Genomic DNA, 25,462 nt, shown 5'->3' with positions numbered 1-25,462 from the left:
TAGTTTTTATAATTTAACCGAACAGTTTAATCACCGTCTGTTGTGTGAGCTTTTTATTAGTATTTTTATGTAATTTTAGACAACATTCCAAGTAAAGAGTTCTAAGTAGCGAGAAAAGTTATCGTAAAAACGTTGTTAGCAATTTGAATGAACTATAGTAATAAATTTGAAGTGTAAAAGTAGTTTTAATAAGTGGAGCCAAAACCAAAACTGATCCTGTAATACTTTGATACCATAAATAACAAGTTTTTAGGATATGAAGGGCTGGCTTGCCAGGAAGTTCTTCCATTGTCACTGCTGCAAACCCGACTCTGCTCGATGCTGTTTACCTTCGTTTCCTTCGCATTCCCATCCTCGATTTTGCATATCTGGATTGCTCATTAAGCTAAACCTAAAAACTCAGAAGGAATGAAATGCAATGCAATGAAAAGTACACATAGCTTATAGTCGAAGGATACTCCAAACGCATGCCGTCCCCAGCTGGCGATGAGTATAGAATCATCCCTTGCAAAGAGTTGATTGCCCCAGTTGAACAAGCAGTATCCTGTATACAGCATTTCATATTATGACTGTAAGCTCGTTTGTTTATATTTGAAAAGAATAAAGGACAAAAAGAAAAGGTTGTAAAGTTCATGGCTTCTACTTGCAATGCTAAGAGAAGTGGAGATCATTTGTACATGCAAATTACAGAAATCCACAAATTATTAAAGAAACAAAGATATAGTAGAATATATAACAAAGTATGTCAAAAACTGGGACCAGGAGGAAACAAAATGGAAAACAGCGTAGAACAAGAGAGAAATCACGTACCTGGAAATCAACAAATGCAACTGGAGCTCCATATGTACCCTGCATTTTCAGCTTCAGAAACCCAGGGCATCTGACAGAAGCAATAAAGAGTGACGCATAATGAACACATTATGCATGGCAAAACAATCTCCTTTTACCTTGAAAATACTTGAATTAGTTCTTCCTCTGTACAACTTGCCCCAAGATTAGCCACAAAAAGTGTTGGACATGGGTCTGCAGTCTGCATTTACGAGAGGAGAGAATTATACTAATGTAGATGAAAAAGTCATTTTAATAAGGCTATCAAGTCATTATTTCAAATTAAATAAAGTTTATCACTAAAACAATAATACTTTGCTGAACAAGTTATGTTCCATTGATGAGATTCACTACATGGTTGAAAAATGTTATCTTTTACTCCACAGTTTCTTTTCTTTGTTCCTAGGTTTATTACAAATAGACTCAATTATTATTTCAATTGCAAGCATGATATGCTAGTCTGGGTTTATCCTTTTTCAATAGGAATTCTTTCATGAGCCATATGGGCTGGCAAGATGAAGAGAATGGGGGTGATAATAAATTATTCAAGAGGTTCTATGAATGTGTCGGCTAAATTTGCGTCTAGATAAAAGATCTTATATTATTTCCTCGGTACAATGAATTAGTGATAAAAGACACATGACAATATTGTAAGCAGGAATGATGTAGACGAGTTTCCTATAACCTCCAAAACAAAAGGGAAAAGAGAAACTATGTGATGTATCTTCATACACATATTTAAGCAAAAAGCTGGATCATTTGTACCATTTTCATAGCTGCTGACTCAGCATTAGCATCAACATTTCCAGAACTGAACAATTGTGAAACGAAGTATTAGAGAAGCAGAAATCTCAAAAGAAAATCATTTACTTCAACATTGGGTAACAAGGCGTGAGCCCTAGACGACCTTTCATTTAAAGTAAACATGCTAATTCATTTAGAAGCAATCACTTCCATGTAATAAAAATGTGCTCAAGTAGTGCAGATGACCTTTGTGCAGTTGGATAACCAATCATGCTGTAAGCAGAATTACCCACTCCAGACACGTGAATGCTTCGACAACCTGCTAGTGTCCAAACGTGTAAAACATGTGCAATGTGAGCATTAGGCGAATGTGTCCTCCATGTGAGTAACTAATTTGTACTCCAAGTGCAACATTATGTGAGCAGTAGACAACAAAGATCGAGTAATTTAACCATACAAAAAGGCAATGAACATGAAGCTTAAAAGAACATGGGCACACAAAAAAGTCCAATTAGAATTCTAGGTTATTATCTTACTCGGATCAATGGTAGGCCTCGGAAATGATCCCCTCGATTTCTTATTGGAGCTGGTCCATTCCTCGTCTATTTGTCATAACCAAACCAAGTATATACTATTCAGGTTCAGATAATTTCAAACATGCAAATGACCATATTGCTGACTAAATTAAAAATAAGAAATAGAGCACTCGTCTACCTGTTCTTGGGTGCTTTGATCGAGAATTAGATTTTGCGAAATCAATGAACAAAGTTGATCCTTTCTCCAGATCAAACACCATTCCCTGTAAAACAATTTCCAATGCCAATTTCGTACTCATTCACAAGTTCAATTGCTCTAATTAAAAAGTTACAAGTTGGAATACAATTCCAAATACGATAATAGCATGAAAATCTTACATTAAGCGCCTGCATCGCGGCAAGTGCAGACTGTTGGTCCAAGAAAACAGCGAAAGCGAACGGCTGAAACAACCCGAACCAGAGGATGTCAAATATTAAGAAAAAGAAAGAACAATATTATAGAATTTACGCAACAAGAGAGGACCTGAGAATTTTGGCAGGTGTTAGGGCTCCGAAGATGAGAAGATTCATAACCAGGAAATTCGCGGAAAAGATTGTAAATCTCGCGGGGCTTGATGTCTTCGGGAAGGCCGGCGATGAAGAGAGTCCGAACGGAGTCATGGGAAGAATATGCAGCGACGTGAGGAAGGGAATAAGAGGGGAAAGGGGGAGGTGGGGGTAACGGCGGTTGCTGTTGAGGGTGAAGGAGGTAGGAGTGGAAATGGAGCGATGGCGCCGCGGCACCAGGTGGAGGTGGAAGGGGCGGCGTAACTGCAGGAGGAGGGGTTTGGTAATAAGGGTAGTTCGGAGGGAGATGACCTGAGGGTGGAGGGTAGTAGGCAGCCATGTCGTCCATAGCCTGATTTTTTTTTTTTTTTTCCTTTTTAGAGGGTCAAATGGCAGATAGAAAGATGGAGCCTGCGAAAAAAAAAGAAAATCTACCTAATTTAGTTCTCAAATTTTAAAATTATATCTATTTAAATAGAAGAGTTTATTTAACCTTTTAATAAAAACATGAAAATATTGAAAATTACTTATAACAATTTAAAATTTAAAAAAATTAGAAATCTACTATTAAAATTTATTAAAAATGAAAATAAGTTTGTAAGAAAAAAATTAAAATATACTAAAAATTATAAAAACTATAATAATCACAAATATTTAAAAAAATTATAAAAACATATTCAATGCGATTATCATAAAAGTTTTTAATTGTCTCTCATCAGTTCAAGTATCTTATCGTTCTTTGAATATATTTCCAATAGAATCAACCTTACATTTGATGTAACAATAATTTTTGAAATTCACTCCAACAATTTAGAAATTATGTAACTTATAAAATTATTTTAATGGCAAAAGAAATATTATTCTTTCTAAAGATTTTGGATTCAAACGATGATATTTACACGGCGTATATTATCGATAGATTAAAAAGTTATGAATAGATATTATATTATAATCATCGATATTATTAAAAGATAACAATAATATGACAAAATTACTCTTAATAATACTTCACAATTTAACTTTTTAGACACAATTTCTTCATAATTTAAATTAGAAAGGAAAATATAGAATAGACTAATTAACCGGGAAATATCGTATTGTTATCTCTTCTGTAATTACAAAATTTAAGGTGTAAATTAAGATTCATAAATACCAATCTCATGTAGACTACATCACATGATTTTTAAATCGTAACAAAGTGAAAAACACTAGATTATAATATATGGTTGTTAAACTTCGAATCCTCCTAATAACTCTCATGCCTAACAAATTAATAAGACGATACTTATGAAACTTGGGATTTCTCTGTCAAAATTCCAAAGCTTCGTCAACTTCATTATGTTACCCTAATAATGATCCTTAATGATCGATTTATTATAAATTGATAATTAATGTTAATAATTAAATTGTTAATTTTTTAATACGAGTAAAGAAAGTGGACACTTACTCAAACTTCATGAACATTTGTATAATTTATCCAATTTTTATCTTGGTTCCAACTTTAAACATGCTCGATTAGATACAATATAAAATTAATAGGCTAAATTAGACTTAAAAATATATTGGTTAAACTTTAAACATGCTCGATTCGATACAATATAAAATTAATAGGCTAAATTAGACTTAAAAATATATAAAATCCATATTATTAATGTTAAAAGTGCAATACAACACGATAAATTATAATAATTTGTATGAAATTATTAATACAAAATACAGTACAACACCATCACAATAAATACAAACACTAGCTACGGCTAATTTGTAAATATCACACACCAAAGGCTTTGCTAAGGTCTTCACCCTTTTTTATCTCGACTTTCTTTCCTTGCTACTCATTCATTAATAAAACTAAAGCCAACACAAAACATATATATAAGCATAATAAACCGCCTAATGAAAAATTCTAGATCTATCATTCTACCGCCTTAAATTCCTTGATCATTAAGCATTAATTAAACTGCTTCCATGTTGCTGCCAAGTATTGCTGCCACCTTTGACTTTGTTGTAACTTGATTATTTTGCTTGTTTCCATGTTTAATTTCCATGTGTGTTTTGCTGCCATGTTTTTAATCCTTGCTGCGACTTATTGTTTAGTGTGCTGCCACCTAATTTGTCACATGTTGGATAACTCTCTTAATCCTTAGCTGCTGCCTTGAATATCTTTACCATACCATGTAATTTCCACATGCTATCAACCCATCATTTGTAAGTTAAGCTGCTGCCACTTGTTGCTACAAGCTGTTTATAAGCTTGCTGCCGACTTGTTGTCAACCTAAAAGAATCAAGTTTGATTCCAACAATTAAAGGATGATGAAGAAGAAGATATTGTTCTCTAAATTTAGCGTTACCATGATTAATGTTGGAATGATCATTGGTGTAGCTTGTTTCATACAATTGTTTTGTTGTATTTAATTTTTTTTGGTCGAAATAAAAAAATCAATTGCAATGACAAATAAGGTAATGCTTTTTTTTTTTTAATCTCAAAGAGTAAAGATCCCAAGTATAAGGATTAGGCTCACAAGGAAATGGACTAATGCAGTCTATATCAAGCAGCCGCTGAATCGCTTTGGGAGGTACGTGGAAGATCGTCATATAGTGTGATGGCGAGATTGAAAGCTTTGCAATGGCATCGACAATATGATTCTCAACACGTGATATCTAATATCTATCATCCATCCTTTTGATCGAATTCTGATAATTGCACGAATTAGAGATGAGGAAGAGGAAGCGGCATTTCTGTCATTGATCATACAAACGGATTGCTTCGAATCTGATTGGACCTTGATTATCTCGAACCCTATTACCTAGCAAACTGTAATCCAAAAAAAATAATCCATAATTCAGCATGTATGGCGTCAAGAATTCTAACGGTTTTATGAAAACCAACTATCCAACAACAAGGTTCAAATGCGGTAATGGTCTTTGATATTTGGTCTAGCTTGTTTGGTATGAAGGTGAGAATTGTTCTAGATTTCAAGGGATCACATATGCTTTACAGTATAACAATCCGAGATAAAAATAAAAAAAAGAATTTTATTAATAAAAGAGAAGATACAATTCAGAGTAAAGAATTCGAATAACAAATTGGAAACTAGTTATGTAATTGTACAATTTCCTTAAGATAGATTTTTGGTCATTCTTTGAATACAATAACGACATGATCAGAGATCATGAATTATTTGATCTTGACAATCTCTTTTATATATATATACACCAAAATGGGTTTTTAACGGTATTTTTAGCAGCGTTTTCTGAATAATCGCCAGTAAAAACTCGTACTTAGTGGCGTTTTTATATAAACGCCGCTAAATACTATACTTTAGTGGCATTTTTGTACAAACGCCCTAAATACTCGTACTTTAGTGGCATTTTAAGCATAAGCGCCACTAAATACTATACTTTAGTGGCGTTTGTACAAAAACATCGCCAATAACTCATATTTTAGTGGCGCTTTTATATAAATGCCTCTAAATACTAGTACTTTAGTGGCATTTTATACAAACACCGCTAAAGACTCGTACTTCAGTGGCGTTTTAAGCATAAATGTTGCTAAATACTCGTACTTTAGTGGCATTTTAAGCACAAACGTCGCTAAATACTCGTACTTTAGTGGCGTTTTAAGCACACAACTAAATACTCGTACTTTAGAAGCGTTTTAAGAACAAACGCCGCTAATTACTCGTATTTTAGTGTCGTTTTTATATAAACGCCGCTAAATACTATACTTTAGTGGTGTTTTTATACAAACACCGTGAAATACTCGTACTGGCCTTTATATATATATACACCACATTTAACCAAATTTAGCAAACCCTAGCCCTAAACTCCACTCTCAGCGGCCTCATGCTTTTGAGAAATTTCTCAAATCTCACCTCCCTTCTCTCTCGGCCGACTCTACAATGGTCCAAGGATTTCACTCTAACGTCACTGGCCACTCATCGACCACCACTTATCGGTGGCCATGCTCCGATCTCGATTGCTAAACAAACCAACACTGACCCCAAATCGTGCTTATAACATTTTGGTTCCAATGGTGCTTATACTCCGATCTCAAATTTGGATCTTGTTCCAATTGGTTCTGATTTAGTGCTTTTTGAGCAGGTAATTTCTTTTTCCCTACCTAGTAAATTTTGTACACGCAACTACTCCGTCCTATAATTTTTTTAAGAAGAATAATATTATTTTTTTATCAATAAAATTACTTAATGGTCCCATGCATACACCTTATTTAAGGAGAAGTATAAATATAGATATATCAGCAGAGACGTTGATCCACTTGAACTTGCCTGAGAGTCCCTCGAAAAAAATTCATTATCGAAACGCACAGTTTTTTTCTCGATTATAACAAAAATAGGAAAATAGTGTATTAGAAAACTAGGGTTTTTTTGGAGCAAAACATAGCAAAAGAAGAACCCTTTACTGTTCTTCACTCTGTTTTCACCAATGAAGTTCCTCTTTCGATCCAGTTCCGGTAAAAGTTTCAAAACTTTACAGATACCCAATACTCCCATTTGGGAGGTTGATCGAACCGATTGCTTATCTCGTTTCGTTTCATGTATTTGTTGTTGTTGTTGAAAACAGGACACTGCTTCGAGCACTGGGTCGACGCCAGTTTTCAGATTTAACTGTAGAAAAAGCCAAACGGAACTACGCTGACAATGTCTCCGAGTACAACACTGTCCTCACTTCTCTAAATACTGGACGAAGGTCCCGTCTTTTAACTTATTGCTTCGTCTTGATCTTATTTGATGTCTTTGTTCATAAATGGCGTAGTTTATGCTTTATACTTTTTGTTTTTAATTGCAGAAGCATAATATTTTAGGAGAAAATAGAATTTGAAGAGTTTTACTTAGCATTTAGATAACACAAGTCAATCATTTTACTTTTATAGTACACGTTGTTTAGTTATTTATTCATAATCGATCAATTAGTTGGTTGTAGACATCAAATTTTGTCCGGGTTAAGTTATTTGATTGCTATTCGTTGATTAAGCTTTGTTCAAAATCAGGCCCTGATTAAGCTTTCTTTTAGATGAATTTTCACGGAAGCAAATGATTGGAAAAACATACCATACCCTTATTTGTTATGATAAATTGTTATGATAAGGGTTCAAATGGTATATGCCATCTCTAAGAATGCCGCTTCAAGGTCTCCAAGTTTACCAGCTGGCCAGGACAGTTATGTAAATGAAATGTATCTGAAGGGATCAAAGTAGCACCTTTATGTTCACAGGTGCCCTTATTTTGACAAATTAGGATTCTATTATTTAGTGGTCAATTTTATTATTCGTGTCTCCATTCAGTCATATAATTATGTAGTCTCATGAGCCATGAGAACATATTTATATTGAGATTTCTAATTATATGTTTTACTTGTATACTTCTGGCTTTTTCGTGAGCAACTATTTGCACTATGGCTTATTGGCAGCTCGAGCAGAAATTTTGAAGGTATCTGAAGAGTCTGGGAACCCTTGTATGTTGGAGGGTTTTGATGGTATATTTGAATTTGTTTGGTCACAACTATAACTCTACAAAGAGCATTTTTTTAATTATTTGGGCTACATATGGCGAACCTGATATACGGATTCAATGAACTCTACAAAGTTTAGTGCTTTGATCAGTGAAAATGTAATCTTTGGCAATTAACCAGACAATGAACTCTACTCAAAATTGTAGTCCATCTCTCTATTCCAAAACACTTTGAATGCTCTGAATAATGGAATAGTTCAAGGATATTTGCCATTTCAGTACTTAACATATTGGGCATTTCATCTTTCTAAGGTACTTATCAATATGGAAGAGAAGAATATAAAACATCCGCACTGTCATCTGGTTCAAGTATGGAAGAATGCAGGAGGGTGACTCTCAAGGCCCTTAAAGTAAATGATCCGTGCGCGCATATTAAGTGCACATTTGGTGGCATATGGAATGGCGGAGGTGGAGATGGACAGAAGAATCTGCTTATTGCTTCATTTTTCTTCGATAGAGCTGTTGAGGTATTTGCATGGATCTGGTGTACAAGTACATATAAAGATTTGGGCGAGAATAACCTGCCATATATATGCATGGATCTGGTGTACGAGTACACCCTACTTGTTTATGGATTTGGTAAGCCTATAATCTTGGAATCGAATTCATGTATGAACTTTGTACTTCATAAGTATCTTAGGATTCTCATTAACCCATCCTATCATTTTTTCTTGGAAAGGACTTGATCCCTACCAATGTATTACATTGGTGAAGAAAGTGAAATACCGGAATTCCTTCGTTGAATCTGCTTGGCCCCTAGGTAGTGCCATTGAAGATGTATCATCATGAAGTAAAAATTCCTAGTCAGCATCATAAGCTTTTAAATTACTCGCTAGAAATTTCCTTGACTTTGGCTTCTTAAGCATCGGCATTTCCTAATTGAATACACTGTCGATAGATATGTAGAACGAAGAACCATTTCACGTTCATATTGTAGATCAAATTTTTTAGGTGGAGAATAATCGGAAGAGAAAAATTTCATTTAATCTTTTTCATTGGTAATATACAGTATTATTAATTTTCCAAATTTTTATAATTTTTGTGAGATTTAATTGAATTAGTTCATTTAGCTTGTAACATATACCAACTGTTTCTAATATTGTTGTTAGTTAAAAAGTTGTTAAAACACACATTTTCCTCATGTATTACATAAACTTTTCCTTTTAAGTTATTTTTTAGAAAGTAAACAATTTTTTTGAAAGGTTGTAAATAATTTAATTAGATATTTAAATTTGTATTTTGTAAATTAAATTATTTAGAAGCTAATTTCTTACAACGTGACGTATCGTGAGTATTTAACCTACAACTATATCTACAATTAAGCGTTCAATAAGCAAATAAGAGGTTAATAAGGATTTTTACGATATTATCATTTAAATAAATTATACTAATAAAAAATATTTAGCAGCGTTTATACAGAAAGCACCACTATATACGTAATCAATAGCGGCGTTTTACATTCACAAACGCCACTATATGACATAACATTTAGCGGCATTTTTAGGAACAAACGCCACTATATGTCAGAACATTTAGCGGCACTTTTAGGAACAAACGCCACTAAATATCATAATCTTTAATGGCATTTGTAAAAAGAACTCCGCTACCTTTTGTGGCGTTTGTTTCAGAGTTGCTTTTAGCGGCGTTTGTTTTTGTGCCACAAAGGTTTTTAGCGGCGTTACGCCACTAAAAACCTGTTTTGATGTAGTTTTATATATATATATGATAAAGTGACTTATGAATGGTTGATTGGTGCAAGCAATCAATTTATAATTGGAGGAGGCGTCATTTAAAGACAAAACAACTCATATGTTTTATAAATAATAAAATAATTATATTTGTATGCTTTGTTGTTTCAATATAATCCTGTCTTCATTAAAAACCATCTTGGTTGCTATCAAACCTTAATTGACGAAAAAAGAATACAAAATAAAGAAAAAAGGAAAATATTTTTTCCCGAAATGCCATATCCAAACTCTTGATATATAAAAAAAGACAAAACCTACATGGACCGACAAATTAGCGTACATGCGACACATTTCAATTGGTATTGTTTTTATAGGTATAGTTACGTCGGCACACACGTAAGACAATCTTTAATCATGTAAAAGATGACATTATTGATTAATTATCATTGCTATTAGAATTGAGAACTTTTTTAAATTAATTTAATAAAAGGAGGTATGACAATTTTTTCCAATCTAGAACTTGCTCTTTCTTCACTTGCTTTTTATTTGAAAGATTTAAATTCAATTTTTTTACTGATAAATCAAACACTTGTTGACATGTTTATAATTCTGGCTTCGACCAATGTTAAGAAGATATATTAAAATTTCTGAATTAATGCATACTTGCTAGCTGCTGCTAGTACTTTTTTTTTAAGAGAAATTGATCATCATTCATGTAATGAAACTGTCAACACCAATCACGATAGCGTGCCTATAACGAATACATGCATGTTTTACTTGCAGAGTTGTAAGAACCCATCCCATGAAACTATCCCACTTCACTACAACGGCATCTTCATAAATATTTTTTTGAGGGTCAACACATTATAATAATAATATAAAATTTTCATATATGATAAGCGCAAATAAAATTTTAGAGTGAACACAATTAAAAAAATAAAGAATTATCTAAAGAAAATTCAAATTTTAGAATAAATAAGTGTCATCCTTAAATATATATATATAAATCTATCATTGCGTCACCACTTTTACATGATTAGATTATGAATTTATTTCATTGTGCATTCAATTTTCTTAAGAAGATTAATCTCGATTTTTTATTATTTTATATTTTAAATTATAATTTTCATAGAAAATATGGAAAATATTATTAATAGCGGAATATCTAGCTTTTTATATGAGATTTTGGACTTTAAATCGAAAAGAAAAATTATTTTTAAAATAAAAATAATAATTGTTGAAATTTATAATCTTTAAAAAGATAATATTATGTTATTATCGATAATGAGTTTTCAAGAAGGGAATTTGAAAATTTAAAAGTAGGGGAACTTTAGGGAGGAGAGGCTGACCTAATAGAATTATAGGAGGGGAGACCTCCATTGAAAATTCTTTCATTCTTCAAAAAACTGAGCCATTGGGACATCACGTGGGATATGACCTACCAGTCCCTTGAAGAAATGGCATCTCACGAGCACATCCAATTTGTTCTTCTTCTTTTCCCCCTTTGTGGATTTTCAAGTGAATCATCCACTCCTCTTTGTCAACACGACTCTTACCACTCATTTCTCCCTTTAACTCCTTCTCACTTTTATCTTATAAATATAAATAAAAACTAATCAGAAAATTTTATTTTTCCAATAAAAATACAATGTCAATTTAAAAAAAAAAAAAGATCAAAACTTTTATTCATTTCAAATGATCAAATCAAATGATGGAAACAAGAAATGTGCCATAGAGATGGAACTAAGGAACAAGTAATAAAGAGTTAAAGACAGATACTAGTATATATATCTTAATTTTTAATGATTATTATTTACAAACATGTGTTTAAAAGAAGATAGTTGTAGAGATTGATTAGCATCTCAGTGGAAAAGAAATTGTTGTTTTTCTCCAGTTGAAATCCACTCATTTACGAGAGTCTATTGTTTTCCTCTCTTTGTCCACTAATTTAAATTAACATGCTGCAGAAGGATTGGTGAAGGGAGCACAGAAATGAGGGTTTGAGGCCAATACTGAAAATGGGTTATTGGAACTTCCATCGCCAATTCTTTCACAAGATGGACACAGGGTGAGAGTAGCCGCCGGCATGTGCATGTAAAAGGGCTGAGCCAGTTTCAGTTCTTGTAGCTCTTTTTGCAGTCTCTTGTTTTCATCTGTCAGTGTCTCATAACACTTCTTCAACAACTCACAATCCACCTCAGTTTGCTTGAGCTTTGTCCTGGCCATGGCAGAAACCAGAATTCTTCACCATTTCTTACATAATTGAACCAAAAAGAATGATGGAATCTACCTGGCTCTTCTGTTCTGGAACCATACTTCAACTTGCCTAGGCCTCAGGTTTAATTGCTTTGCCAAAGCTAGCTTTTGCTTCTGTTGGCATAAATATTTGAAAAATAATATGACTAATACATATAATCAAGCTGATATTGATGATTAATATCGGAGCTTACAGGATTGAGGGTGCTGTGCTGTTTGAAGCTTTCTTCCAGCAGAGCTGATTGTTGTTTGGTGAGCCTGAGTTTCTTTCTTGCATTAACACCATCTTCATCTTCTTCGCTGACTCTAGAGGAATTCTTCTCTACATCCACTTCTTCACTGCCAACGTCTCTTTCCCTCTTCACCCTACCACTACTACTAGAAAATGAAGAAACAGCACTGTGAGGAGAAGCCTGTCGATACAAACCGCCACCGACGGCGGCGACGGCAGAAACCTCCTGCTGATGAAGATAACCATAAGCACCACCTCTGTTCACATCATCAATCTCTTTGCTATTGTTATTAACATGGTATCTCTCACCAGAAAGCCCCAACGTTAACGATGGTAATTCAAAACATGATGATTTCTTGGGAGTTTGATCGTTGGCCTTGGATGGAGTTCCAAGGGACGATAAAAGGCCTAACCGAAGAACAAGGCCTGTATTACACACATCATCAATACCCATCAAACTGGAAATTTGTAGGGTTCTTATTTCCTTTTAGAAGGAGACGAAGGAAAAGAAAGAGAGAGTGGGGGTAGTTGAAGGGAAGGGGAGTAGTTTGAAAGATATAAAAGGGTGCAAAAGGGTCTTAAGAAGGAAAGAGTAAAGACTTTTTGAGAGAGAAGGTTTGGACTGTGGGTGGCTACTATGATTATTAATTTAAAAGGATTGAATTGACTATTTTTTTGGGGGTAAAATTATAAAATATTGTGGGCAAAAAATAAAGAATGTGAAAATTATTTAAAAATTTATAAAATTTAATATAAAATATATTTTTATTAAATTTATTATGTGAATATGATAAATTTTGTTAGTTTTTTTTATAAATATATTTTTATTATAACTCGTCATGTGAACATTACAAATTTTAACAAAAAAAACTATATTTTATAAAAAATTCGTCATGAAAACTCCCTAATTTATTTTAGCAAATGTCATATATTTTTAAATAATTTATCACCAACTCTATATCCCAAATATTTTTAGCACAAGGATATTATTCTACCAATTTCTCTTTAAGATATGAAATGAAATCTCCATAATTGCAAAATAAATTTATTTTGAATTCAAGGATAAGTTATTTATTTAGTCACTCAATTATTGTTGTTGTTTTTGTTTTAGTCATTTAACTTTTTTTTTTCCAAAAGTATCATTAAATTTATATTTTTGTTCTATTTTGATCTCTATCATTATAAAAATAAAAATAATTATTAACATGGCATTTTTTTAAAATAATGACATGATATTACCTTATGATGACATGTCAGCATCACCATTAATTTTTTAACAATGAGTGACTAAAATAGAATAAAAATATAAGTTAGTGATGCTTTTGAAAAAAATAGTTTGGTGGCTAAAATAAAACTGTAAGAATAGTTGAATGACTAAATAAGTAGTTTATCATAATCATAGAGGACATTTTTACAATTTTCCCTTTGCAAGTTGAGAAGAAATTGTGTAAATGACGTTATAGGTCCTTGAACCCTTCTCTATTTTTGAAATGGCTATAAAATTCTCCAACGGTTTCAATTAGGTCCTAAAATTCACTGAAAATTTCAATTTAGCCTCTAAATTTAATTTTTCTTTTGATCCAGTCCCCAAATTAAAAGGCAAAAACTATTAATCCTAATTTTAGGTTGTGACATGCCAACTAGTCTTCCTCCTCGTGACTGACTTCATTATAAGAAATGTGTGTGTCTTTCGACGAGACACCATTTTTCATGTCAATATGCATTGTTCTACTTACAAACAGTTCCTTCCCCCTTGCATTAGTGCTCTGAGGCAATTAGCTTTGACCATCATAATTGGGGTGACGATAAATATGATGATCACGGATTCGATAAGTGTGGTAGTGGAAGCAATGATAGTTAGGTGGTGTTTGTTTTTGCAGAGGTAAAAGGTCTGCAGTCTGCGGATCACATCTGCAGACATCTGCAGCAGAAGAGGTGGACCAAAAGTCTACAGTCTGCAAGAAGAAGACTGTTTGTTTTTTAACGTCTGCAGACTGCTAAAATGAACTGAAATATAAATAAACTGATTTTTTAAACTTAAAAGAGTTTTGCAATACTGAGATTTAAATAATTTTAGTTTTACAATACTGAAATTTAAATAATCCATACAACTACAATAATAAATTATTTAAAATAAATCAATCCATATTTTAAAATAAATCAATCCATACTAATAAATTATTTAAAATAAATCAATCCATATTTTAAAATAAATCAATCCATACTAATAAATTATTTAAAATAAATCAATCCGTATTTTAAAATAAATCAATCCATACTAATAAATTATTTAAAATAAATCAATCTATACAACTACAATAATAAATCAATCCATATTTTAAAATAAATCAATCCATACTAATAAATTATTTAAAATAAATCAATCTATATTTTAAAATAAATCAATCCATACTAATAAATTATTTAAAATAAATCAATCCATATTTTAATCAATCCATACTAATAAATTATTTAAAATAAATCAATCCATACAACTACAATATTAAATCAATCCATATTTTAAAATATATCAATCCATACTAATAAATTATTTAAAATAAATCAATCCATATTTTAAAATAAATCAATTCATACTAATAAATTATTTAAAATAAATCAATCCATATTTTAAAATAAATCAATCCATACTAATAAATTATTTAAAATAAATTATTTTAAAATAAATCAATCCATATTTTATAATAAATTATTTTAAAATAAATTATTTTATAATAAATTATTTTAAAATAAATAACCTTATTAAATTATTTTAATAAATAACCATATTTTATAATTGTTCTTGAAGATGTTTGAAGACCTTTGAAGACATAAAACAATGGCTGTACCAAGAAGAGCTCACACAGACGTTAGAAGAACTTCTGTCTTCTAAAAAACAAACGGTCTGCGAAGCCTAATGTATGCGCGGTGCAGACATAAGAAGTTTGAAGATGTTGTACAGTGAAAACAAACTAAGCCTTACTCAATAATAAGCTTTGATAGTGGAGGAGTTTCGCGTGATCATGCGAGTAATTTCGTTATCGGATCAGCGGCTTTACTAAAGCAATTGGTCGATGTTCGGTTCTCGACGCAGAACTTTGGAAAAAAATTTAGGGCTTTTTTTGACATGGAGTTTGGGTTTGAGTCAAGTTGTTGTGAAAACAAATAGTAAAGACGCATTGGCTGCTATTGGTTATGGCAATGAATCGATTGGTGGATGGTGCCACACATTTTGCATCTATTTGCCCAGAACTCACAAACACCTTATAGTGGCAGTAGGCAACTGCTCGTATCTGAACCCTCTAAAAGAACAATACGCTTTTTTTTTTCACTTTATCCACTCAATACCAAGGGAACAGAATTATGGTTTTAATGAACTCCCACAATTTACATGGTAATTGGAATCACATCAGGAGAATGATTCGTCAGCACTTCGACACCCTTTGTTAGATGAAACAAATAGCTATTAGATTGTTAAGAATTTGTTAGCTGGGTAGTTAGAGGCTATACAAGCCTTACACTTGTAAAGGGCCAAGATACCTTTGATTCATTTTTTATTAGTAAAAATCAGTTTATATCCTCTTCATCTTCTAGCAATTCTAATCCAAAATTTATTAATTCTAGTTGCTTCTCGTCATCTTCATCACACGTCGGCCACTAGACGTTCATCTTTCGGCACCATGCCACCCTTTTCACACCCTTTTAACGTACACATTTTAACTATTCCTACTAACTACACTATCACTTGTTCTCCCCCCCAATGGCTACTTTCATGAAGAGTAGAAGTTTTGCACATATATCATGACCTATACTGTAGCAGCCATTCAAAGCTTAATTACAATTCTTTTCACATAAAAAAAGTTAGATGCTCATGTATAATTCTAAATTAATCAATTTTGATTGCAGATACAACTGTTTGAATTCATGTCTACTAAGAATAATATTTTCTTATCATTGAGTTCATTCACCTGTCCCTCAATATCTGATTTTAATGGATAAAATCAGATGTGTATCACGTCACCTAGCTAACCTAATATTGCACTTGATCCTTTCTTTTTTCATAAATTCAAAGATGCTGGTGGACAGTTTTTCCCTTGCTTATTTATGAATATGGAGATTAGAAAAGGATGTTCACTATCTCCTATAGTTTCAACGATCATCATGGGTACTAGTTTCTTTGTTTTCATGTTTGTTTAACTGGAAAAGTAGAATAAGAAAAAAACTGGAGAAAAGAAGAGTAGGTACAAAAAACACTGGAGAAGAGTTTCAAAGAGTTATAATTGTGGCAGGATATGATTCATCAGTAAGAATCCAGATTACTGCATAACTATAAAGTTTATGTTGACAGCTCGGGGCCTATAATGATTTGTCGGTTACTTGCATTGATTAGAATTTAGTTAGGACATCCATACAACATGACATAATTGAATCACCTTCTAAAATGATATTTTTAAAAATCAATGCAGATAACATTAGGATCAAGGGGTAGAATTATTATTTATAAAAAAAAATGAGGATTTATTGAGTATTAAGTTTAAAATTTGATTGGGCCAAAGATTTTATATAATTAACATTTAAACTAAACAGGGCCTAAAATACCATTATACAAAAAAAAAATTAGGGGCAATAGCTTTTCTTAACTGTGTAGTAGCTTCATCCCCGGATAACATGAGAGAGATCGAGTTCTTTTGTTTATTGTTATTATTGGCTAAATCCCATATAATATATTCTTCTTGTTCCATTAAATTTGTCCTTTTTATATTTTAAAATTATCTCATTTAAAATATCCTATTAAAAAATAGGACAATCAATATCTTAAAGATTAAAAAAAAATAACGAGATGCTTGCAAGTTCATTGAGTCGAGTAAGACCTTGTTTGATTTGATTTGTTAAAATTTCAAGTCGAACTCCAATTCAAATGAACTCAACTTGAATTTAAGATTAATCGAGTCGAATTTGAACTACTCACGAGCTGCTCAACTCAACTGACATCCAAAAATTTAAATAGCACCCGTTATATAGCGTTAGCGGTGGCAATAGCGATATCTGCAATCACAGTAAATATAACACAATAAAAAACAGTAAATATAACACAATTTAAATCCTACTTATTGCCCCTAGTTCTGATAGTTGTACTTGGGACTATGTGACTTCATATCATGCTTGACAAGACAAGGTGAAATTTATAAAAGGAACAAACTCAATATTTTATGTTTGAGGCGAACTTATAAAATTTTAAGAATAAAAAATAATTTTTTTATCTAAAACATATTAAAATTTCAAATTTTTAGGGGTCCACCTGCCCACCTAGATCTATCTTCGCTTATAAAACACAAAAAGTGGTGCATAAGAATGGACCGATGGAGACGGGTGGAGCCAATCATCTCTTGAAAATTTAAAATTATAATATATTTTAAATTTTTTTATGCATTTTATAATTTCAAATTCGTCTTCCTAAAACTTCACAAATTCAAAATTTTCCTCTAACTATAAATTATGCGTACGTCCATGTATTGCATATACTACATATGTCCCGTATGTAAACAGCCTTGTATCATTGAGGCATCCCTTGATTAGGGAGAAACAAGGGCTTAATTGTCTAGACAGACTCTCTCAGGCTGCCTTATGGAACCGACCGTCATTCAGCTTTGTTGATGTCATAGGTTGTCACTTGACTCTTTAGACTCAAACCAGATGTTTGGTTTTAGGATAATTTTCGGAGGGCAAAACTTTCGAGATAATGTTCTGGAAGAAATTAATTCACGAGCTAATGCACTCCCAAGATTAATTGCTCAAATAGGGTGAAATCCACAGTGTTGGCCGTAGGTCGCCATGCACTCCGGGCGACCTACCATTGCTCAAACAGAGAGAATGAACGTGTTGCATGGCACATGCACATCCCAACACATAGGTCGCCATGCCCTCAGGGCAACCTTGTAGGTCGCCATGCACTCCGGGTGACCTTGTAGGTCGCCATGCACTCCGGGCGACCTTGTAGGTCGCCATGCACTCCGGGCGACCTACCCTTGCTCGGTTGCCCTCGGATTCCCTTGCATAGCTCGCTCGGTTACCCTCGGATGCCCTTGCATAGCTCGTTCGGATGGCCTCGAATGCTCTCGGATGGCCTCGGTCGGATGGCCTCGGATACCCAGCGTGTTGGGACGTGCATGGCACATGCAATCTCTTGTAGCTCGTCGGTAAGACATGGCGACCTAGTAGGTCGCCCGGAAGGCATGGCGACCTACGGCCAACACTGTGGATTTCACCTTATTTGAGCAATTAATCTTGTGAGTGCTTTATCTCGTGAATTGATTTTTTCCAGAACATTATCTCGAAAGTTTTGCCATTTTCGGAGTTTGGTCTTGAAACTGAAACTTGTTATGTTTTAGCTCTTATTACAGTAAAAACTTGACTTTCTGAATCTATACTGATATGGATTGAATATATGGCATATTTTTCCATGTAAAATTCCCCTTTTATGACGCAGAAATAGGCAATAAATTGTGGAAATGGTAGACAACAAGAGGTAGAGAGAGACAACGAAAAATATGTACAAACTAAAAAAGAAGTAACCAAAGAAAATGAATCAAGGGTATCAATTAGGCCTGTAAATGAACTGAACGTTCAACGAACCGTACGGCGGGAAGTTCGTTTATGTGCGTTTATTTATTAAATGAACGAACATGAACAAGATTTTGTGTTCGTTTAATTAAATGAACGAACATGAATATAGGCCTCGTTCGTTCATTTACGTTCGTGAACGTTCGGTTATGTTCGTTTATATGCGTTTAGTTATGTTCGTTTATGTGCGTTCATTTATGTTTAACCTAATATTCTTAAATCAATTTTGGTGACCAATTTGTATGTATCTTAAAAATATTAATTAATATGATATTTTGATGACCAACTTCATAATTAACCCAATTTTACAGCCTGATTAAGCGGTAATACAAAAAACCCTAAATCTAAAAACAATATTTTCTCAACTCTTCTCCAACCCGTCATTCAGCTGTTCTTGATTCTCAACTCTCCCCACCCTCCACAATTTTCATTTCTGCAACGATTCGACGGAGCTTCAAGTCTTCAACTGCAATGATTCGACAAAGCTTCATCTCTTTCCCTTCTTGAACGTGATTTCATAAGGTAAATAATTTGAATTTTTTTTGGTCTGTTAATTTTGGGGTGTGAATTTAGGGATTTTTTTGTGGCATCTTGAACGATGTGGAACCCCTTGTACGCCGCTATGAACGGTGCATTCGACCAGTCGGTCTTCTCCAGCCCACCCCTCGTTGCCCAATCATCCGCGTTAGAGTTGCCCTTAGGGAGTCCCAGTCAGATTTGCGCTTATATCCTCTAGTGGGGGAAGAAAGTGGCGTGGTCAGTGGAGCGCTGCTGGATATGGCTGCAATGTTGCGGAGGAATGGAAGGAGGTGAGTCGAGGTATTTGAATTGAAACGAGTCAGACTCGGGCATAAGGAAGATGAGGGACTCGCATGGTAGGAAGGTTCGGGGCTTGGGAAAGATGAAGACTGGGATGGTGGAAGGAGAACAATATTAAATTTAACATTTTGTCAAAAATGGCTGCTGACATATTGGCAATTCCGGTCACTACTGTTGCTTCTGAATCTGCTTTCAGTGCTGGTGGGAGGGTTATTGATCCGCATCGATCCTCTTTAGGAACTAAGATGGTAGATATGCTTGTTTGTGGAGCTGATTGGTATCGTCAATACTATGGGTTGGAGAAAAATAAAAACAAGGTATTTTTTATGTTTTAAGTTTTATTGAATTTGGTTTACAATGATTAATATATTTTTGGTTTTTTGATTTGTTGTAGCAAAACGAAGATATCATACATGTTGAGATTCCTTGAAAATGAGGATGAATGAATTGGTATAACCTCGCTAATTTAGTATATTTTTCATCTTTTGTTATAACTCCTTTAATTTAATATAATTTTATTTGTTTGATTTTGATCAGGATGGATGATGAATTAACGACTGATTATGAATGCAAGTTGAATATGTTACAAATATTATTGAAGTTGTTTGGATTTCAAGAAGATTATTTTGTTGAACAAATTAACTTTAAGACTTTATTATATTCATATAGCTTACTTATGATTTATGTATGTTTTTGTCGTGTTCGAACAAATTAACTCTAAAGTTGTGTGAATCATTTAATATCTTTAAAAGATTGATCGAAATATCTGATATCTTCAAACATTTCATCACTGCTAATCAGCTCTTACGCTATTATCACTGTAGATTTGGTTGATTTGCATTGTCGACTATTTTTCATGAAAGAACAATGGAAGGTAGGGTCTCCAACGTTTATGTTCGTGTTCATTTATGTTCGTGTTCGTTTATGTTTGTGTTCGTTTATTTATTAAATGAACGAACATGAACAAGCTATATTCCTTAATGAACGAACATGAACAAAAAAATTTTTGTTCGTTTATGTTCGTGTTCGTTTATGTTCGCTTATTTATTAAATGAACGAACATGAACATACATCCGTTCGTGTGCGTTCGGTTCGTTTACAGGCCTAGTATCAATGAGACAACAAAAGGAAAAGATAGAATAAATAAATAAGAAGGAAAAAACAAAAAACAAAGGGCCAAAATTCCTGCTTTGTAGGAAGGCACTGAGGGGAGGCAACGACAGGGTCCCCTTTGTAGAGTTATGGCAAATTTACCCAAATATTCTCGCTCCGTCCTTTGAACCCTAGTTTCTTCTTCATTCAGGTACCTCTTTTCTCTTCTCTCTTTCATATTTTTTCAATTTTTGTTCTATTTCTGCAGAGACATTCATAAAGTAACGTTAAGATCAAATTATTGAGTTTCATCATAAAATATCAGTACTTTAACATGTACATTGTGTATGCGATCAAGTTTGTGTTACAAATTGGATAAAGCTTTAACATGTAGTTTGTGTTGATCAACATTTTCCTGGAATTTTTTGTCAGGGTTCTTCAGTTGTTGGAGGCAGGGAAATAAGGGAGTGGGTGGAGTTTCTTGGCTGGTAAGCTAACGCAAAAATGGCACCATCACCTGAGAAATCTCCTTCTGAAGAATCCCCACCTGCTCCATCAGGATCAAATTCGTCACAAGATACCTCTTATTCTCCATCAAAAAACTCACCACCGCCTTCACAATCATCGCCACCTCCTCCCAAAAAGTCATCTCAAAACAAAAAAGATAATAATCATTCCTCTCCTCCTCCTCCAAAGCATAAAAGTAGCAACAAACATTCCCCTCCCCGATCTTCTAATTCCCACAAAACTAATGGTAACAATCAAATTGGTTCTTCCGGAAAAACACCATATTCTGACTCATCTGGCAACGACATAGATACAATAATTTTTATAGGAGCAGGTTTGGCAGTAGGATTGGTGCTCCTTTTTATCATCTGTTGTATAGTATGTTGCTGTCGGAAGAGAAAGAGGAAATCCCCTCAAGTGATGAACTATGATGAGCATAAAGGTACTTCCTGACATTCATGAAGCTATGGAAATGAAAGCTACTTCCCATGAAGTAGAAACTCAACAAATATATATTAGTTTATTTATTTTCTGTTCAATTTTGTATGAATCTAGTTTTGATATAAAATTTATGATTTGAGAACTGATAATAAGTCTTTTGTATTCAATGTTCAACGCATAGCTGGTGGTAAAGAGTATTATAACAGCTATCAGACTTCGCCTTGGGTTACTAATGGGAAAGTACCGGGTCATGGTGTGCCTGTACCACCACCATCAGGAGGTGGTAGCGGCGGTGTCATCAGCGGCTCGGGTTCACAAGTACCGCTGCGAACACCGATTTATAGCGGTGAAGCGAGCTCGCAGTTCTCAGGCCCACACCATCCTCCTCCTTTTCCACCCCCATCACCAAATATCACACTTGGACTCAATAAGAGCACTTTCACTTATGAGGAGCTGATTGCTGCTACAAATGGGTTTTCTCAGGCCAATCTGATTGGTCAGGGTGGGTTCGGATATGTGTACAAGGGCGTCTTACCTAATGGAAAGGAGGTTGCAATTAAGAGTTTAAAAACAGGTAGTGGACAAGGAGAGAGAGAATTCCAAGCTGAAGTTGAAATAATTAGCCGTGTTCACCATCGCCATCTTGTGTCATTAGTTGGATATTGCATTGCCGGCGGGCAGCGGATGTTGGTGTATGAATTTGTTCCCAATAAAACCTTGGAATATCATCTCCATGGTAAACTATTCTTCATCCTTTTGTTGGTATTTGCATATGGAAGCATTATCAAATTTCTCAATGCAGGAAAGGATCGTCTTGTCTTGGATTTTCCCACTAGACTTCGGATTGCGTTAGGCTCAGCTATAGGGCTTGCTTATCTGCATGAAGATTGTAAGTAGTTCCTTGTCTCCTTTTCTTATCTCTCTGGCATGCACTCCATTATCCCACAAGCTTTTCATTTCTTTATTGGATTATAAATGCAGGCAATCCACGCATTATTCATCGTGATATCAAAGCGGCTAATATTCTGCTTGATAACAACTTTGAGGCCATGGTATCTTCTCTTACAGTTAAATCAGTGTTGCTTTAGGCCATTGAACTCCTTTTTATCTAAGCTTGTGCCTGTTTTATAGGTTGCTGATTTTGGATTGGCTAAGTTGTCATCTGATAACTACACTCATGTCTCGACACGGGTTATGGGAACATTTGGGTAAGGACTGAATCCATAAGCAGAAATTAATAGCTAGTGTGTTTGAGGAGGAGAAAGATTGATTCATGCATCGTGTCATAACTGGAAATTGGAATCCTCCAATGGGTTAGATTTCTTTTGATTGAATGTAGGTACATGGCTCCGGAGTATGCCTCAAGCGGCAAGTTAACAGATAGATCCGATGTTTTCTCATTTGGCGTCATGCTTTTAGAACTCATAACTGGAAAGCAACCAATTGACGTTACAATGGACGACAGCTTAGTAGATTGGGTCCGTACCTGTTTCCACTCTATATCTATTATTGCATTTACATTTATTGTTATACCTCTATTATGCGTCCGGAGATATTTCTCCACCAGAAACCGCAAGTAACAATTCCTCGTCTTGTTGAAGTCTCTCGGGAAATTCTCAAGAAGGGTGAAGTCCCCATCCATCAATTAACCTTTAACAAAAGATGGTTGGCAAGCTTGAAAGATCTATCACTTCCGAACCACTGTCAGACGGTCGCATTCATGTATCTTGTCAACACGATAACCCTACGTCTAACACTCCATATTAATTGATTGATGTACTTTATGAACAGGCTCGACCACTTTTGTCTCGCGCACTGGAAGATGGCAACTTTAATGAGCTGGTTGATCCGCGCCTGGAGATGAAATACAGCCATAACGAAATGCAACGCATGATAGCCTGCGCTGCTGCAAGCATCCGACATTCCGCAAGAAAGCGCCCCAAAATGAGCCAGGTCTGCTATGATCTCCAAACTTTGATGACTTGCTTTGTTTTTATATTTAATACAAATTACTCAAATGATCACTTAACTATGAGATTGATGTCGATATAACTATCATATTTTTAATTTTGGCAACATAACCATATAAATATTTAAGTGATTTCAATATAGTTACTTGTTACAAAATAAACGGAATAATTGATGTGGACTTCTGGCTAGATATTAATCAATAATAACCACATCAGCTACACAATATGTTTTATAACAATATATAATTACATTGAAACCATTTAAATAATATGTTTATATTGTTAAAATTAAAAGTATGGTAGTCATATCGACATCAAAGTGGTCATTTGATTAATTATCCCTTATACATAGGGACGAAACTAGGATTTCAACTTGAGAGGAGTAAACTATAACTTTTCTAAAATTTTGGGGGTAATTTCATAATTATCCCATAAATATTTAAATTATATATATAAATTAAAGGTTAAAAAAACAAACTTTTGACTGGGTGGGGTCACAGCCCCTCCGTACCTGTACCTGCTTATATATATATATATATATATATATATATATATATATATATATATATATATATATATTATGCTAAAAAGATTATGAAAAGCAGATAGTGCGTATCCTGGAAGGAGATTCTTCCCTGGATGACCTGAACGATGGAACAAAGCCAGGCCAAAGCACAATTTTCGGAGCCAGTGGAGAGTACAGCAGCAGTGCATACAATGCTGACATGCAGAGGTTCAGACAATTGGCCCTTGGGAGCCAAGAATTCTCGAGCAGCGAATACGGAACTTCTAGTGGCGAGAACTCGAGAGAGGTGAGACCTGGAGACAAGCGAACGTGACCAGTCCGATCCAAACCAAAAGATTTAATTTTGAATACCAAAAAGAAAGCAAAACACTGATTTGTCTGCAGATTAATGTTGAACAGATCAAACACTATATCCATTCCAGGTCATTTTACACTGTGAAATCGGTTTCTTTTGTAATTCAAGTGTTTTGTCTACAATTCTCAGAATCTATATATCTTTTAAGTAGAAGATCTTTTGTTATTTGTGTGTTCATTGTATTCTACATGAGAAGAAGAATAAAAATGATAATATATATGCTCTATAATCAATATCAAGCTTTTTCAAAAATTAATTACAATAGCTCTCTCTCTTTGAAATGGGAGACTACAAAGTCAAAACCACGCCACCAGTCAGGCCTGCCTTAAACCCTTCAGAGTTCATAGCTGTGCCAACAGGACAGGGATGCAGCAAGTTGAACTAATCGTACCCTAAAAACTTAAAATCATATTTCTTATTAAAAAAACTATTTCTGTCTATTAAAATTTTATAAAATTTTTATTTCTTAAAATTTTAAAAATTCGTCCAAGAGTGACTTAATATAAAATCCTCAACATTCAACGGTTCAAAGCAGGTCTGTAATCTTATTGTTTTGGATATTTCTATGCAAACATCAATGGTTTTTCGCGGAATGAAAGCCTTCGTTAGAAGGGAAGTTTGAAATCTTTTTCTATTCAATGGCTTTCCACCTTTGGTAAATATTTGATTTATTGTCGAAATGATTTTAGTATCCAGTTGAGACGTTTCTTATTGTTTGTTTAGTTTACTCTTATTTTAAATATTTTAAATAAATTGATTTTATTAAATATATT

At 33.9% G+C, this 25,462-nt stretch overlaps 3 protein-coding genes across 3 annotated transcripts; 1 reads left to right on the top strand and 2 right to left on the bottom strand.

Annotated features, from left to right (window-relative positions):
• Positions 1-217: 217 nt before the first annotated feature.
• On the bottom strand, positions 218-3,074 carry LOC120173007 (protein enabled homolog). The gene is made up of 10 exons (XM_039180337.1): positions 2,632-3,074; positions 2,487-2,549; positions 2,287-2,371; positions 2,109-2,174; positions 1,819-1,891; positions 1,594-1,639; positions 948-1,030; positions 811-880; positions 459-544; positions 218-368 (listed from the first exon to the last, which is right to left on the bottom strand). The coding sequence occupies exons 1-10, from the start codon at positions 3,001-3,003 to the stop codon at positions 326-328; spliced, it is 987 nt and encodes a 328-aa protein (XP_039036268.1). The 5' UTR covers positions 3,004-3,074; the 3' UTR covers positions 218-325.
• An 8,645-nt stretch (positions 3,075-11,719) lies between these two features.
• On the bottom strand, positions 11,720-12,897 carry LOC120166405 (homeobox-leucine zipper protein HAT22-like). Its single transcript, XM_039175689.1, has 3 exons — positions 12,324-12,897; positions 12,164-12,243; positions 11,720-12,091 (listed from the first exon to the last, which is right to left on the bottom strand). The coding sequence occupies exons 1-3, from the start codon at positions 12,813-12,815 to the stop codon at positions 11,827-11,829; spliced, it is 837 nt and encodes a 278-aa protein (XP_039031620.1). The 5' UTR covers positions 12,816-12,897; the 3' UTR covers positions 11,720-11,826.
• Positions 12,898-21,380: 8,483 nt separating this feature from the next.
• LOC120177200 (proline-rich receptor-like protein kinase PERK4) lies at positions 21,381-24,649 on the top strand. Its single transcript, XM_039183453.1, has 8 exons — positions 21,381-21,839; positions 22,020-22,574; positions 22,641-22,727; positions 22,820-22,890; positions 22,970-23,046; positions 23,178-23,316; positions 23,630-23,791; positions 24,414-24,649. Exons 1-8 carry the CDS (start codon positions 21,395-21,397, stop codon positions 24,645-24,647), a joined length of 1,770 nt encoding a protein of 589 aa, XP_039039384.1. The 5' UTR covers positions 21,381-21,394; the 3' UTR covers positions 24,648-24,649.
• Positions 24,650-25,462: the final 813 nt, after the last annotated feature.

Source organism: Hibiscus syriacus, unplaced genomic scaffold (assembly GCF_006381635.1).
Source record: "Hibiscus syriacus cultivar Baekdansim isolate YM2019G1 unplaced genomic scaffold, ASM638163v2 tig00000329_pilon, whole genome shotgun sequence".
In the NCBI taxonomy this organism is placed as follows: Eukaryota; Viridiplantae; Streptophyta; class Magnoliopsida; order Malvales; family Malvaceae; genus Hibiscus; species Hibiscus syriacus.
This window is presented reverse-complemented; position numbering and strand designations above follow the sequence as displayed.

Coding starts and splice junctions, on each gene's coding strand:
- LOC120173007 (XM_039180337.1), bottom strand. CDS start 3,003: ATGGACGACATGGCTGCCTACTACCCTCCACCCTCAGGTCATCTCCCT. Junction 2,550..2,631: donor ACACCTGCCAAAATTCTCAG/GTCCTCTCTTGT, acceptor GGGTTGTTTCAG/CCGTTCGCTTTCGCTGTTTT. Junction 369..458: donor GGGGACGGCATGCGTTTGGA/GTATCCTTCGAC, acceptor TGAGCAATCCAG/ATATGCAAAATCGAGGATGG.
- LOC120166405 (XM_039175689.1), bottom strand. CDS start 12,815: ATGGGTATTGATGATGTGTGTAATACAGGCCTTGTTCTTCGGTTAGGC. Junction 12,244..12,323: donor AGCACAGCACCCTCAATCCT/GTAAGCTCCGAT, acceptor TTATGCCAACAG/AAGCAAAAGCTAGCTTTGGC. Junction 12,092..12,163: donor TTCCAGAACAGAAGAGCCAG/GTAGATTCCATC, acceptor TGCCATGGCCAG/GACAAAGCTCAAGCAAACTG.
- LOC120177200 (XM_039183453.1), top strand. CDS start 21,395: ATGGCACCATCACCTGAGAAATCTCCTTCTGAAGAATCCCCACCTGCT. Junction 22,575..22,640: donor CTTGGAATATCATCTCCATG/GTAAACTATTCT, acceptor TTCTCAATGCAG/GAAAGGATCGTCTTGTCTTG. Junction 22,728..22,819: donor TGCTTATCTGCATGAAGATT/GTAAGTAGTTCC, acceptor TTATAAATGCAG/GCAATCCACGCATTATTCAT.